The sequence below is a fragment of the Colias philodice genome, chromosome 26 (genome assembly GCF_061535455.1).
Source record: "Colias philodice isolate Cphi_HAF_F1 chromosome 26, ilColPhil1 Martin Lab GWU primary, whole genome shotgun sequence".
NCBI classification, from domain to species: Eukaryota; Metazoa; Arthropoda; class Insecta; order Lepidoptera; family Pieridae; genus Colias; species Colias philodice.
The window spans coordinates 894,360-909,774 of NC_143111.1; the positions used below are offsets into that span (position 1 = coordinate 894,360).

At 32.7% G+C, this 15,415-nt stretch overlaps 1 protein-coding gene and 5 non-coding genes across 6 annotated transcripts; 4 read left to right on the plus strand and 2 right to left on the minus strand.

Moving 5' to 3' along the window:
* Positions 1–428: 428 nt before the first annotated feature.
* Positions 429–15,112, minus strand: LOC149476727 (uncharacterized). Its single transcript, XM_089711173.1, has 13 exons — positions 14,950–15,112; positions 14,406–14,864; positions 14,147–14,313; positions 13,373–13,473; positions 12,876–13,006; positions 11,595–11,848; positions 7,032–7,192; positions 5,582–5,741; positions 5,058–5,295; positions 4,138–4,288; positions 3,745–3,830; positions 2,737–2,895; positions 429–1,432 (listed from the first exon to the last, which is right to left on the minus strand). The coding sequence occupies exons 1-13, from the start codon at positions 15,059–15,061 to the stop codon at positions 1,317–1,319; spliced, it is 2,295 nt and encodes a 764-aa protein (XP_089567299.1). The 5' UTR covers positions 15,062–15,112; the 3' UTR covers positions 429–1,316.
* Positions 7,915–7,987, plus strand: TRNAA-AGC (transfer RNA alanine (anticodon AGC)). Its single transcript has one exon. It is a non-coding gene; the product is annotated as a tRNA-Ala (tRNA).
* Positions 8,485–8,557, plus strand: TRNAA-AGC (transfer RNA alanine (anticodon AGC)). Its single transcript has one exon. It is a non-coding gene; the product is annotated as a tRNA-Ala (tRNA).
* TRNAA-AGC (transfer RNA alanine (anticodon AGC)) lies at positions 9,061–9,133 on the minus strand. The gene has a single exon. It is a non-coding gene; the product is annotated as a tRNA-Ala (tRNA).
* On the plus strand, positions 10,285–10,357 carry TRNAA-AGC (transfer RNA alanine (anticodon AGC)). Its single transcript has one exon. It is a non-coding gene; the product is annotated as a tRNA-Ala (tRNA).
* On the plus strand, positions 11,290–11,362 carry TRNAA-AGC (transfer RNA alanine (anticodon AGC)). Its single transcript has one exon. It is a non-coding gene; the product is annotated as a tRNA-Ala (tRNA).
* Positions 15,113–15,415: the final 303 nt, after the last annotated feature.

Here is a 15,415-nt window from a genome sequence, read left to right on the forward strand (position 1 = left end):
GAATAATATTACTTAAATTTTTTACCCTTTCTTCATAGCGATTAAATCGCCACTTAAATCGTCAGATTAACGTATACTTTTTTTCAGTGACGTCCTGGAGCATGCAAAATATTAATATCTAACGCGCTTGAGTATTTCCAAGCCAATTTTTTTCTTTTTTAAATTAAAAAAAAATCAAAAAACCCTTCCCCACCGCTAAAAGTGAAAACATTATAGGACCTTTTTTTCTCGCTATGGTCTAATCTACCAATTCTAATAGGTTCCCGTGACGCTCGAGTAAATCCACATTTAGCATCCTGGGCTCCCCTACTATTATAGTCATAGAATTTAAGGCGGTAAAAAAACAATGAAATGAGAAAATAAATTATATTTCATATTTACATACGTAAAAATGGTTAACATTCTCAACAATAAAACTAAGTACAGGCTTTTTATATTCGTACTGTACAGTTTTTATCTTCATATCTACAGACCATATGTTAGTGTTTTAAAACTGACAATTTTTATTACAATGAGATATTTATTATAAAATAATTAAATTATTTGTATGAATACATCAGTAGTTCGTGTTAAAAAGTACTTGTATATAAATACATCAGTAGTTTGTGTTGTGTAAATGCCAATAAAAATAAATCCGGCCAAGTTCGAGTCGGACTTATATGCGTAAGGGTTTTAACTTGCGATGTTTCTTAACATTAATCTATCTTATTATTCATTCATTCATTGAAATTTAATGAATAAATTAACTTACAATTCAAGGGATCGTAACAAAACAACATGACACAAGTTTAAATAATTGAATAAAAACTAGTTTAACAAATTAGTTTTTTTTATACAGGTTTTTAATAACTAGCAGATGAGATCATGCGAGTTTCAATTTTTACTAACATTATACTATGGGTTTACATGCGTGGTAAATATTATTTTTCAACAATTACAAGGCATCAAAACTAATAAACGAAACATATCCAAACAATGAAACTAATTCTATTACATATTTATTCCATCATGCAAATAATAACAGAAATATACTAAATCTGAGTAATTTTTAATGCCATATTTCTGAGTTTTTTCTTTTATAAGTATATTAAATATTAAAAAAGACGGGTTGCACTCCGGGAGTGCGGGCAGAAGTGAAAACTTGATTATTAACGTTGAGCATGTTTGATATCCATCCGTCTTACGCTTTTTCGATCAGGTCACGTGTCCTGACGCGAGTTTAAGATTTTATACCCAACGCCGCTAAAGAAGTTTTCACTTCAAAAACATAATATTTATTGTCATTGCCGATATATATTAAATATTAAAATGATATATTAATCAGCAATAGAGAAACTTTTAAAGCTATTCATCCACGCTTTTTTCGTATAAGATGGCGTCGCGTCTTCCGGCGACGACTGGAATGTACTCGAAATTTCAGCTAGCATTGTACCTGAAAAAAATATTACAATTATTATTTAACTAGTGCTCCGCCCGGTTTCGCCCGTGGTACATATTTAGTATCCTATGTCCTTCTCCTGGCTCTAAACTACCTCCCTGCCAATTTTCAGCTAAATCGGTTCAGCCGTTCTTGAGTTATAAGTGGAGTAACTAACACGACTTTCTTTTATATATATATACTAGCGACCCGCCCCGGCTTCGCACGGGTGCAATGCTGATACTAAATACACTACAGAAAAATTGTGAACGTTGTATAGGTATAAAAATATAGCGGCCCGCTCCGGCATCGCACGGGTATAAAATACATAGCCGGGCGGCCGCAAACGCTACGTCCCGCAATTTTTAAATCTGTAATATCTTCGAAAATATTCACTTAAATCATACGGTGTAAAGGGCCATATAGATCTATATTAAATGAACAATGTATCCATGGTATTTAATTGGTTAAGGATTAATGCTGTATTGGTAAAAATCGCTTCGAAAATTAGCCATTATTTGTCGTAAAAAGTAAATGACAAAAAAAAGATATTGTGGGTTATCCATAAGAGATAGACATATACCATCGCGGACTTTTCTGTAGACCTTTTCAATGTGTATAATACTTAGTACATTATTTTGATAAAACTCTTAGGGTTCAGCCTGCGTTTGCAATGTAAGCGGAATAAATGTAATTTTTTACGACATCACATTAGAAACCTCAAAAATAACAGTACTTCTCCACTACTTAATGGATCTTATTATACATATAAACCTTCCTCTTGAATCACTCTATCTATTAAAAAAAACCGCATCAAAATCCGTTGCGTAGTTTCAAAGATTTAAGCGTACAAAGGGACATAGGGACATAGGGACAGGGAAAGCGACTTTGTTTTATACTATGTAGTGATATTATATATATATGTATATGAAAAAGCATTATAATTTATATTAAATAATTTTTTTGTTTCAAATAGTACATAATATGAAAAATGTCATTTTTCTTATTTTAAAATCTCTAACAGGTTGTTGAATGTTAATTTCTTGTTTACTAATTGAAAAGTACTCATGTTTGTTACACTATTTTATACGTCAAGATCGGCTGAACAGTTATTAATGATTTGGTCAGTTGTTTTGTTGGTTTGGTTTGTTATACTTTTCATTCGAAGTAGGATATCAATGTAATAACATTCTAAAAAACTAACAAAAACAAATACAATCGGATGAACTGCAACAAGCAGCTAAAATACATTTTTTTTTCACATAACATTTAGTACTGATTTTATTTTTACACAAGTCATATTTTTTTTAAATACTCACTATAAACATCATCCTGTCCAAACCGCATCGCGCACAGCTCAGCCAAATGCCCCTCGTGGTACCCGAGCCGGGAAGCGAACTCCACGTCCCTCAGTATACACTGGTATAACACTTGTATACCACTGCGGCATGTGCTTAGCAAGTCGGAATTAATATCCGCTGAAAATATAAAAAAAAAACTGTTATTAAGCTATTGCATAGCTTCTATCGCGGGCCTTGAGCGCGGGGACCGAATCGAGAAATTCCGTAACGAAAAAACCTCACGCTCCCCACTCCGACGGGCGCGGAGGTGTGGCTTGAAGGCATAGCATGCAATAGCTTTACCGCGGCAGTCCCCGAGTGCCACACGTCTTTTTTTAGTTTTTATTTTAACTACAATAAAGTTTATAATTCCTTATTTGATTTGAGGCGAGTATGATTTTTAAATTAAACACGGTCCCGCTTGCTTTAAAGTGTTAGAAATCTAAACAATTCGCGTCTAAATTAAAAAAAAATGTGTGCATGTACTAGTGTAGGTACACACGTAAGAAGTCAAACTTCTTTATGACCTTATTTTTCAAAAAATAATTTACTATATTCAACTTCACAGAAATATGTCGAATCACACGTGGTAGGGATAAGAAAAAGATGGCGCGTAACGGAAAAATGTCACGCGTAACGAAAAAATGTTACACTAAATTTTTTTCCAACCCCGATAAAGAAGTTTCACTTTCACTTAAAAAAAACAAATAATTCTGAAAAAATCACTGTTACGCCATTATCGTACTATTAACTAGACTCACTATTCAATTTCCAAAAATCTGGCTTTGCCTTCATAACATTGCTCATAACAACACTCACTCAAATTAAATCTTTATATTGTTGCAATAAAGTTTAAAGTTTATTGGAAACCCACATTACAAAAAATACAATTTATTCAAAGTTATATTTATGAAAACTCTGCCTAATAGACACGATAGGCAGACTTTTGGTTTGGACAATTTTTGAAGTAAAGTAATAAAGTGTTACCTGTATTGTCTGTTTGTTTCAACATATTGGCACATATCCTCAACGCATATACAATAACTTGCATCAAGACCAGCTGGCAATCGCATCTGAAATAGTCCATTCATTTTAATAACAGAGACAGACTAACATAAAAAAACTGACATAATGTTAAATCTACCATGTATGATATTACAAATAGGATTAGTATTTTCATATATAATTATTAATTAATCCTTTAAACATCGATAATAATTTCTCAAATTAAAGGTCACCAATTCTTATCAAAAATACAAATATGCATGTTATCAATATTTTTTTAGATTTTTCCTTGCACAAATATAAGTACACGATTTTTTTTAATATAATTATCGAAAAGAAGTTAAATTAATTTTTAATTGATTTAAAATAACATACCTGGTTTCTTCATTTGTACTTGAATCGAACTTAGTATACAACATAAGTAAGTTCCTACATAATGTCACAGCTTCCGTTTGCATATTTTGATTTTCCATACATTTAAGAGCGGTCTCTATTTGCTTTAATAGTACTTGAAGGAGACATGAGTCTGAAAAATATTAAATATCACTACATAGTATAAAACAAAGTCGCTTTCTCTGTCCCTATGTCCCTTTGTATGCTTAAATCTTTAAAACTACGCAACGGATTTTGATGTGGTTTTTTTAATAGATAGAGTGGTTCTCGAGGTAGGTTTTAGTATATAATTTATTAGGTTTTAGACAAAGCGGGCGAAGCCGCGGGCAGAAAGCTAGTTAAAATATAAATTTTAACTGCAAAAGAATTGAGGTAGTTTTAAATTAGGTATTTAACACATAGATTGAGAAATAACGACGCGGGTCTGAATAACGCTATAAGCTATCTGATAGTGAAAATTCTATTACATTCCGTCCGGACATTTCGGAGGTTAGTGATAATAAGAAGACTGATGGACAATATTTTAAATGTAATTCCAAAATTAGTGAGATAACTAATTTTTAATATTTTTAATTAATTTGATATTCCATGTCGCATTTTGACTTATATTTTGCAAACATCAATTAAAATAAATAGCACACTAGCCCAATTTTTAAATATTACGTCATTTTCTTTGTATGTGTGTAAATAAATAAATAAATATTCAGGACAATTTTCACACACGGCACGATCTGATCCCATACTAAGATTTCGCTTGCGTTATGGAAACCAGATGGCTGATAAACATACCTATATAATTTTTAAATAAATACTTATATAGATAATTAATTAGATTGTGTATTGTTTATCTATCTCTTTGTTAAAAAGTGTTTGTTTTTTTTATTTCAGTTGGAAAACCTTACCTTTCTTATATAACAGCACGCCTTGATCATAATCCATCCTCAGATTGCCACCAACACATCCAGCACACAAACCAACACACGCACCAACAACCAACACAACGCACACGGCCGGTGTTGGTCGCGCGAGTATCACGTGTTTTTGTATGTCTGTCTGTTGGGAGGCCGGGAAATGCTGGGATAGTAGTGATAGGACATGTGTGAGTGAGATGAGTAGGCCGCTGTAGAGGACGCCGGTGCACTGGAAATAAATATTTCTTTTTAAAATTATAAATATAAAGTTAATTAATTTAAATTAATGAAATTTGAAAGAATAAATAACAATAATGTAACAAAGAAGCACCTTTTTTTATAAAAGATGAAAACGAAATCCGAAAAATATATAATTTATGAAAGGAATGTATTCGTGAAATATATAAAATATATTTGAATATACATACATAATAATATAACCAAACGAATTCATATGAAAATTTTTTTTCACCGAAATCTAAAACTACCCGCAAAAATCCCAAATAAAAACTTACCGCAGTATCCAACATACTGCATATTATACAAACAACATTCAGTATATCTTGTATCACACTGTCTTTCAGTATGCTGATATCAGCGCTGTCTCGCAGTAGAATGTATGACACGGCTGTGAAACGACGCGCTAGTATGGCTTGTTCTTCCTTGTATAGTGGCCTGAAAATAAGTTAGCTTTTTTACACAATTAGGTAAGGGCCGATTTTTCAATGCTTGGATAAAACTTATCCGTCAAATAGTATTACACGATAATTTTAAAATGTCACGTAAACTGTAAAATACGGGCAATTAGAATACGTTTTTAAAATGGTAGTTTTATACATTATTCGACGAATAAGTTTTAACCAAGGATTGAAAAATCAGCCCTTAATAGATTTTTATAATAAAAATAAAAATAAAAAATAAAAAAATAAAAAAGCCTATTTATTTCATACAGATATGTTGACATTTTTACAAAGTAACGCTTACGCGGTAAAAAAATAAGTGTATACAAAACTTGATAGTTAATAGTGTTAGTAATTGTAATTTCGTTATATTCCAATGCTAATATTAATTATTTAGTTATTGTAAATAAATAAAAGAAATTAATTTAACGTAATGAACTAAAGTAATCAATCTGCATGAACCCCTGTCTGGGTAAAGGCCTCCTCCAAAGCTGACCACCCGTCTCTATCTTGCGCTATTTGGTACCACAGAGGGCCGGCTGTTCTCTTGATGTCGTCGTCCCAGCGTGTTAACGGTCTCCCTCTGTACCTTTTGCCTAGTGGGCCATTCCACGTTGTCGTTCTCGCTGTCCATCTTTGATCAGTAAGTCTGGCGACGTGTCCTGCCCACCTCCACTTCAGTTTTTGTGCATGACTCAAAGCATTAGTTGCTTTGGTAATCGACCTTATTTTAGTGTGCCTAATTTTGTCTAATCTCTTTATCTTCAACATACTGCGTTCTATCCCTCTTTGGCAGCTATTTATTTTATTTTTTATTTTTGAAGTGAATAGATTTTTATACTAAGTTTTTAAATACTGATTGATTCAGTCTATTTTCTAGCAGTTGGAAATGAAAAATTGTTTGTTTAGTGTGGTTTAGAAGAATAAATTTGATTATTTTTTTTATTCATACTGCATTGAGATATAATAACGAACCGTATTAATAATCTCTTTAAAGATATCGTCAATATAAAATGAAACTTTAAAATCGTGTATTGCATCTGGCTGCTTATACACACTCATAATGTACCACAATATATATATTTAGTAGGTAACCGCCCGCGGCTTCGCCCGCTTTGTCTAAAACCTAATAAATTATATATGTACTAAAACCTTCCTCTTGAATCACTCTATCTATAAAAAAAAACCGCATCAAAATACGTTGCGTGTTTTAAAGATTTAAGCATACAAAGGGACATAGGAACAGAGAAAGCGACTTTGTTTTATACTATGTATTGATACTCACTTGCCACTAATCAAATCCCGTATTCCAAACATGTTCAGGCTGGCAGTCGAATCTATGTACCTTTCGTCCATTTCCCGTTGAAATGCCGTCGTCACGCGCTGAGCTATTAGACTCAATTCTGTATGTACTTCTTGTAATACCTCTTTGAGTTGTTTGAAGATCTGAAAGAAAATGTAATCTAAAATCTATTACTATAATTACTCTTTGAACGCGCTAATCTCAGGAACTACTTTTCCGATTTGAAAAATTATTTCGGTGTTAGATAGCCCATTTATCGAGGTAGGCTATAGGCTATATATCATTACGCTAAGACCAACAGGAGCGGAGCCACGCGGGTGAAACCGCGAAGCGCAGCTAGTGTAATTATAATAATGGTCATGTCGTAGTTAGTCACCATCCATTTTTTTTTATAATAATTGTAAATTGTTTTTCCACAACTTCTTTGTCGCCTAAGAATTAAGATGGCTCGCGCTTTCTAAGAATGTGGAACTCACTGTACTTTTACTAATTATATCTATTAGTAAAAGTACAGTGAGTTCCACATTCTTAATTGCAAAAATGTGTTTATTTATTTGTCTTTCTTTCACGTCGCAACGAATCGACTTTATGGTATGATTTTTTGTATGGATATAGGAGGCTAGAGGCTAGACTGAGGAGTAATCTATGTCTACCATTGTACAACATGTTATTCCTATAAAAACCACGCAATCGAAGCCACGGGACATAGTTGAGCTAAAATTTACATTTCTATATACGTAGTGTATATGCTATGTAAGTGTATGTTATACTTTGTACTTGTTTCGTTAAGTGAAAGGCCACTAGTGCTGACCAAATGCCCTTGTTTTAATATGAACTGTTGTTAAATTTTATTAGGCTACCAACGGGGGGCGTAGCTCAGATGGTAGAGCGCTCGCTTAGCATGCGAGAGGTACCGGGATCGATACCCGGCGCCTCCAGACTTTTTGGACTTTTATTATGTGCTATATTTGTTCATTATATGAGGCAAATAAAAAAATGAAAGGAAAATTATTCACTAGTTGATTTCCTTCCAATATTTTTTTGAAATCAAAGAATCGGAAGTCAGAAAAAAACAATGAAATTTGGTAACAGAAGACCTAGAATAAGATATAGGCTAATTAATATCTCGGAAATCCCACAGGAACGGGAACTATGCGGGTTTTTCTTTATTCAGCGGCGGAAATTTAATACATAATAAATTAGATACATTTTATAACTATAATCGATGAACACAGAAGTGAAACTTCGTCATAAGTTACACGAAAAGACGGGGCGATTTCCTAGTTTTAAGAACATGTTCTGAATGAGATAAATGCCTTGGCATTATTATATACATGCTGCCCGATCATTCTCCTTTCATTTCATTGTCCTTGCAATTGACGGTATTGCGTAAAAATAATGAAAGCAATGGTTAAATTCAACATGACTCCCAACCGGGGGCGTAGCTCAGATGGTAGAGCGCTCGCTTAGCATGCGAGAGGTACCGGGATCGATACCCGGCGCCTCCAGGATTTTCTTTTATTTTATTTCTTAAATACTTATTATTCTCCAGCGATTTCCTGGTCTATTTTATTATACATAGACCACATCACAGGTACATTTAAAAAAAATATGTAATGGCATAAACTATGGTCAATAGTACCTTCGTTGACACATTAAGCGGCAACAAATATGAAATACACTAAAAACTCTACGTTCTTTTTCGATTTATTACTACAATTATTATCAGGTAATTTTGTTATTACTCATTCTGCCTTAAGGTGGTGTGGTAGAGCTTTCCCAGTTCCCACGAAAACGCGTTTTAACTATATTCTATGAAAAAAAATTAAATATTAAATGATTTATGATGTATGATAAATCATTTAAAAAACTGCTTGGCGTCACCATATTTCCAATATGATGACGTGAGCGGAAAAGACAAGAGGTGGAAAAACGAAAATTCTAAACTTTCTAGGAAATTCGATTTTTTCTTAACTATATGACTGGATAGACTTATTAAAAAAAATAGATTTGGAGGCGCCGGGTATCGATCCCGGTACCTCTCGCATGCTAAGCGAGCGCTCTACCATCTGAGCTACGCCCCCAGTTGTTAACATTGTTAAAATAACGGTTCAGTTTAATTTTTTATACCGTCGAAATGCCTAAGGCAAGGACATAATATATAACTAGAGCACAGAAGTCACTTTCACTCTCACATAATATAATCACTACATTCAATACCGCATGTTACTTGTTACGTCTCTTTAGTGTTTGTCTGTTACAAATCATGGAATTTTTTTATAAACTGCTGAACGAATTTTAATAAGGTTTTCACGATAAATATGGATGCATTAGGAAGTGTTAGGTGTTTAATTTTTTAAACTAACGTAAATGTAGCAAATAGGTTTTCATAACCCGCTTGTATTAGCTTAACCCATTGACCACCGAGCGGCCCGATCGGGCCACGACACAATAGATTTTGTGTCTGTGATTCCGGGGGCTGAGGCATTAAACTGTATGTTTGTATGTTACTGACTGCTTTAGACTGGATTGTGACCCAGTTTTAACGGGCTGGCTTAATTCAAACATTGTAAACTTATCAAAGAATGGTCACAATAGAACAATTTCATGAGTTTTATCTTAAGGTAGCATTCGGATCTGGGCGGTCGCGACCCGGCAGCCGCTGCCCCGCAGCCGCGTAATGTGTATTTTAGACTTTTTTCAACTACTTACAACCTAACTTAACTTGTTATTCAATCATTATTCTGAATAATTTTCTCAATAAATACATGTTTAAACAATATACTTTGTCCAGTAATTTAGGACGTCGAAGATGCAATCCTTGTTTATTTAAATTTTTATCTCCAGATCAACCCATTACCCAAGCTCAGAATAATGCATAAGGCTATATTTTGATTGATAACAAAGAAAAATATCACTATAAGGGCCGACTTTTCAATGCTTGGTTAAAACTTATTCGTCGAATAATATATAAAACGACCATTTTAAAAACGTATTCTAATTGCCCGTATTTGACAGTTTACGTGACATTTTAATATTATCGTGTAAAACTTTATTGGACGGATAAGTACCTATTATCCAAGCATTGAAAAATCGGCCCTAAAAGTTTTATAGAACAAGTGAAAGGTCCACATACATAATTGTATCATGCTGAACAAGTTTTACTGTCCTTGTATTTGACGGTATTACGTTAAAATATTGATAGCTATTCGTAAATTCGAACCAATGACCAACCGGGGGCGTAGCTCAGATGGTAGAGCGCTCGCTTAGCATGCGAGAGGTACCGGGATCGATACCCGGCGCCTCCAATTTTTTAACTCGATATTTTTTTTATCAATTAAACTAGCTTACCGCCCGCAGCTTCGCCCGCTTTGTCTAAAACCTTATAAATTATATACTAAAACCTTCCTCTTGAATCACTCTATCTATTAAAAAAACCGCATCAAAATCCGTAGCGTAGTTTTAAAGATTTAAGCATACAAAGGGACATAGAGAAATAGGGACAGAGAAAGCGACTTTGTTTTATAGTTTATACTATACTATGTAGTGATGATAAGAAAACAGCAAAAACTAGACAAAAAATATAATTTCAAAAATAACATCATGTAAACTAGATCATTCCTTGAGATTTTATATGTTGAACACACAGATAGTACAAGTGTGTGACAACTTGCTGCTTTGCTGATTATTATGTATTAAGAGAAAACAGAATATACTACCCCAAGTTTATTTATGAATGCTGTATGTTCCCAAATACATTTCAAAGTTAGTAGTTCAATACGAAAGTCACTTATTATTTAGAGAATACAAAGAATACAATTGTTAATATTGTTTCAAAAATTAATCTCACATTTTTATCATGTACCTACTACCTGTGCCCCGCCGTTTTACCCGCGTTGCTTCGCTGTTTTTCGATGTTTTATAGACTAGCCTTCCCTTATAAATGGCAATCTAACATTGAGTTTGTCAAATCGGACCCGTTCCTGTTGACTTTAGCGCATCAAACAAACAAATAAAAACACCTCAGCCAATATTATTAAGCATAAAATTTTCCATATACTTAGTTAATTATCTATTGGATAACTACGGTATGAATTTCGTTTAAAAAAATTGTTAAGTATTGACCAAATTTCTTTAAGCCTACAAACACGATCATACCTTTCACTTTATTGTCCTTGCAATTGACGGTATTACGTAAAAATAATGAATAGTATAATTAAATTCAACATAACTCCCAACGGGGGGCGTAGCTCAGATGGTAGAGCGCTCGCTTAGCATGCGAGAGGTACCGGGATCGATACCCGGCGCCTCCAAATCGAAAACCTTTTTGGGTGTAAGTATTTTTTTCTCTAAAAAATACCATTTCCCTCAGACGTCTTTTAAAGTAATTAACCTCTATAAATAATGTTCTTTAATAGTTTTTTATAAAAATAAACTTTTGCCAGCCACTTAGCACTGGTTAAACCTTTAAATGTTAATCATTCTCAAATCCACATGAGGACACAAAAAGTTGTTGTTATTAATATACAAATAAAAATTACTCACATTAATATATCTATCCTTGTTCCTCTCACCCGCAGCAATACACGTCAAATCTTCATACACACTTGCTATACTAATTTTATTTCTCCGCCTACCCACACTGGGCGTTGAGGGTAGTCGGTAAAAAGTGTTAAAAACTCGACATTTGTTCACTGTAGTGTCTGATTTCTTTAGTTTCTCGTTGTATTCTAGTATGGAAGGTTGGTCTGGGTGCGTTTCTATTATGAGCGGTAGAAGTTTCTTGAGGGTAGATGGCTCTGAAATAAATTAAAATTTTTGTAATTGTAAATAGTATGTTCAACTTGATTATTATATGATTCTAATGGTGACACAATATTCATGTTATAGTCTGTCCACTATAAGAATTGCTTTTTGACAGCTCGACGGGTGATACCAGAAGTGATGTTCAGAAGATTATCGATTGTGATACCATTTCAATTATAAATTCAAAATATTATCATAAATCGAATCAGGTACGTAAATAATAATTACAACGTAAACGTACTAATAAGATATGTAATAATAAGACCACATATCTATGCATTGTATGTTAAAACTAAACTAAACTAATATTTTATTATTGATTGGTTTCTATCTTACAATTTGGTTGTCTTTACGTTTAAATTATATAACTTAATAGAAGAGTTTTTCTGTATCGGATATATTTTACAGAGTATTTCTATCGATTATTTTAATCTATCGACCCATCATTGAATAATTCTGTGTAGGCATCACTAAGTGGGCGGGACCTGTCCATGAAGTACGATAATTATTTGTATGACATTTTAACATAGACAATACAATCCTACATAGACGTGAAGCTGTCAAAAAGCAAATAATATAATGGACAGAGTATAGAGGTTGAGTAAAAATCTGAATCAGAATATTAATTACCATGAGAAATAGCCATTCTTTGGTAAGTAATTTTTACTCTTAGGGCCGATTTTTCAATGCTTGGATAAAACTTATTCATCGAATAATGTATAAAACTACCATTTTAAAAACGTATTCTAATTGCCCGTATTTGACAGTTTACGTGACATTTTAATATTATTGTGTAATACTTTAATGGACGGATAAGTTTTATCCAAGCATTGAAAAATCGGCCCATAGTTTATTTTGTTTTAACTTAGAAATTGAAATAATTTTAAAAGATGTTTATTATTTCATACTTTTAAGAGATTTTGAATGCATTTCCATTCATTCAATCTTCAAAACCATGTTTGCAGTTTATTTGTTCCACAATAAATTGCTGTTAAATCCATTAAAATATCTTTTATTTACCTGTCCTCATTATTGTGTTTAATTTCAGAATATGTGATTGGTTGTCAGTTTGTACACTATTTGTTGCAGTCTTCACTCGTCTTGCTTGAGTCATATTGTTATCTCGTTCCATGTAACTGTTCTGCTTATGACTAAAAAAGAAATTAATTTTTTTTTAAAGAATAAATAAATAATTAATTTTTATTATAAAGAGGTTTATTTTAATAAAAAAAAGCGTGCACACGTGTCAGAAGTGGAACTTCTTTGGCAAGATTGAAAGATACCAAAATTGTCGCCTTCCCCATGACGTGAAGGTATTGACATGACGCGAACTTGAAATTTTACTCTCAACGTGCGTAAAGAAGTTTCATTTTAATAATCTCTCCTCTTTTCCAACTAAACATACAGATCAACTATCACATATCTATTTAAGAAATACACTTAACAAATGGGAATGATTAGATTATTTAAATAATTACTTTCGTAAGTATTTTGCAAACAAAAAATTGAAAATTTACCTAGCTGAGATGTCATTTGCTCCAACAGTTACTTGAGTGAGTTTTATTTTAGATGATTCCAGCATCTTACATTTTTCTTTTATACTTATAATTTCTAAGTTCTGAAAAAAAATATTCATATAGGTACTTGCACAAAGTTTGAACTTTGAATGTTTTAATTAAGAATAAAACATGAAAAATATCAATGCATTGGCATCGCCAATTTAACCCATTGACCACCGAGCGCCCCGATCGGGGCGCGACACAATAGATTATCTATTGTGTCTGTGATTCCGGGGACTGATGGATTAAAATAATTTCTAGTCAATAGTACCTACTATAATATAAACAACTTTATACATAAAATCCTTGAAAACATAACTTGTTCCCATTTACATAATAAGACTTTTGTTTTAATTATCATCTATACTAATATTTTAAAGAGGAAAGGTTTGTAATTATGTATGTATGTATGGTTTTCACGCATAAACTACTGGACCGATTTCAAAAATTCTTTTACCATTAGAAAGCTGCATCTTCACTGAGCAACATATGCTATATTGCATTTTCAAAAAAATTAGAGATCCTTACCAAAAATCTAATAATGTAACCCAAGGTGTAAAAAATTCCTTAATAAAAATTCAATCATAGCGGTAAAAAAAAAATTCATCGCGTGTGTTGCGGAATCTATTCCTTTAAGTACGAGGATGGTTCTTATGAAAAAAACATAAACATGTAGGTACCATGGGCGTAGCCAGGGCGGACTGCTAGTAATTGAATATAACAATAAATTACCTTAAAATCTAACTGATTCTTTAAATCATGTATTTGATTGTTGGCCACTCCAATCTTTTCCATCCACTCCATTTTAGCTTTTTCTTGTATTTTTACTTTTTCCATCCTTGCATTGTCCACAGCCATTTGGCAAGTTTTTAGTTGTGTTCTAAGTATTGTTGCTTCCCCTTGAAATCGAAAAATATTTTTTTTAAAGAAATACTTATTATATGCATTCATATAATTAAATAACTCTTTTTAATTAATAAAACATCCTTACCTTCTTTTGTAACACATTTTTCTAGAAGTTTTCCATTCTCTGATTTCAGTTTAGCATTTTCCTCTTGCAATTGAAGCAGCTGTTTATAAAATTGGTCCGAATCTTGTCCCTTAAATATCTTATCATTGACAATGAAATCATCACTTAAATTCATATGCTCTTTATTCACTTTAGATGATATTCCGGGGAGTGGTGATGATATTCTTTCACATTTATCCTTTAACTTAGTTGAATTAGTACTCAAGGGATTTGAAGTTGGTATTTTAAACGCAAATGGTGCTTTAGAAGTACTTGGAACTGCATCGTATTGTGTACTTGTTACTGCCGGCTTCATACAAAAACTGTAATCGGCCAACGAGGTAATATTTTGTTCGTTGTACGCTTCCTCGCACGCTTGACTCGCCAAAAGCAGAATCTCGTCATCATTATCGTCACCCCAATTATCAGCTTGATTGTTACCTGAAATATTAGTAAATACTTTAGAAATTTACCATCAATAAGGGCGAATTTGTTCCGCAAAGTTTAAAAGATTTTGTAAAATTACCTTTATTGGAACTAACATTTTGACTCAGTGGAAAGTTGTGATCAGAGACGGTTACATCTAATTTCGCTTTTTTTCTCTCTCCATATTGTTGAGGAAAAAATCTTTTAGACATGTTATTTAAAAACTTTATTTAAAAATATCTTTTGGCGCTGAGGACGAAAACATGTCGGAAATTGTGACATTGACAGCAACTTTTTCTTGACATATAGAGCTGCAGTCTTACATTTAATTTACGATTTTCTTTAATGGTACTCACGGGTAATGCTAATAATAGGAAGTATTTCACAAACATTCCATCTTAATCTCCATTATCTCCCTTTATTGGATATATTTGAAATCGTATATTTCATATCTTAACCACATCCTAAATATATAAAGATTTTTTTGTAATTTTTCTGATGAAATGATAACTTAATTGAGATTTAAATTAAAGTTTATAAAAAAATATAGTGCAAACTAAATAGGT

Excerpts from the sequence above, each read along its gene's own strand:
- LOC149476727 (XM_089711173.1), bottom strand. The coding sequence starts at position 15,061 with ATGTCTAAAAGATTTTTTCCTCAACAATATGGAGAGAGAAAAAAAGCG. Across the intron at positions 13,474-14,146 it reads AGAATCAGTTAGATTTTAAG|AACTTAGAAATTATAAGTAT; the intron begins GTAATTTATTGT and ends ATTTTTTTTCAG. Across the intron at positions 11,849-12,875 it reads AAACACAATAATGAGGACAG|AGCCATCTACCCTCAAGAAA; the intron begins GTAAATAAAAGA and ends AATTTATTTCAG.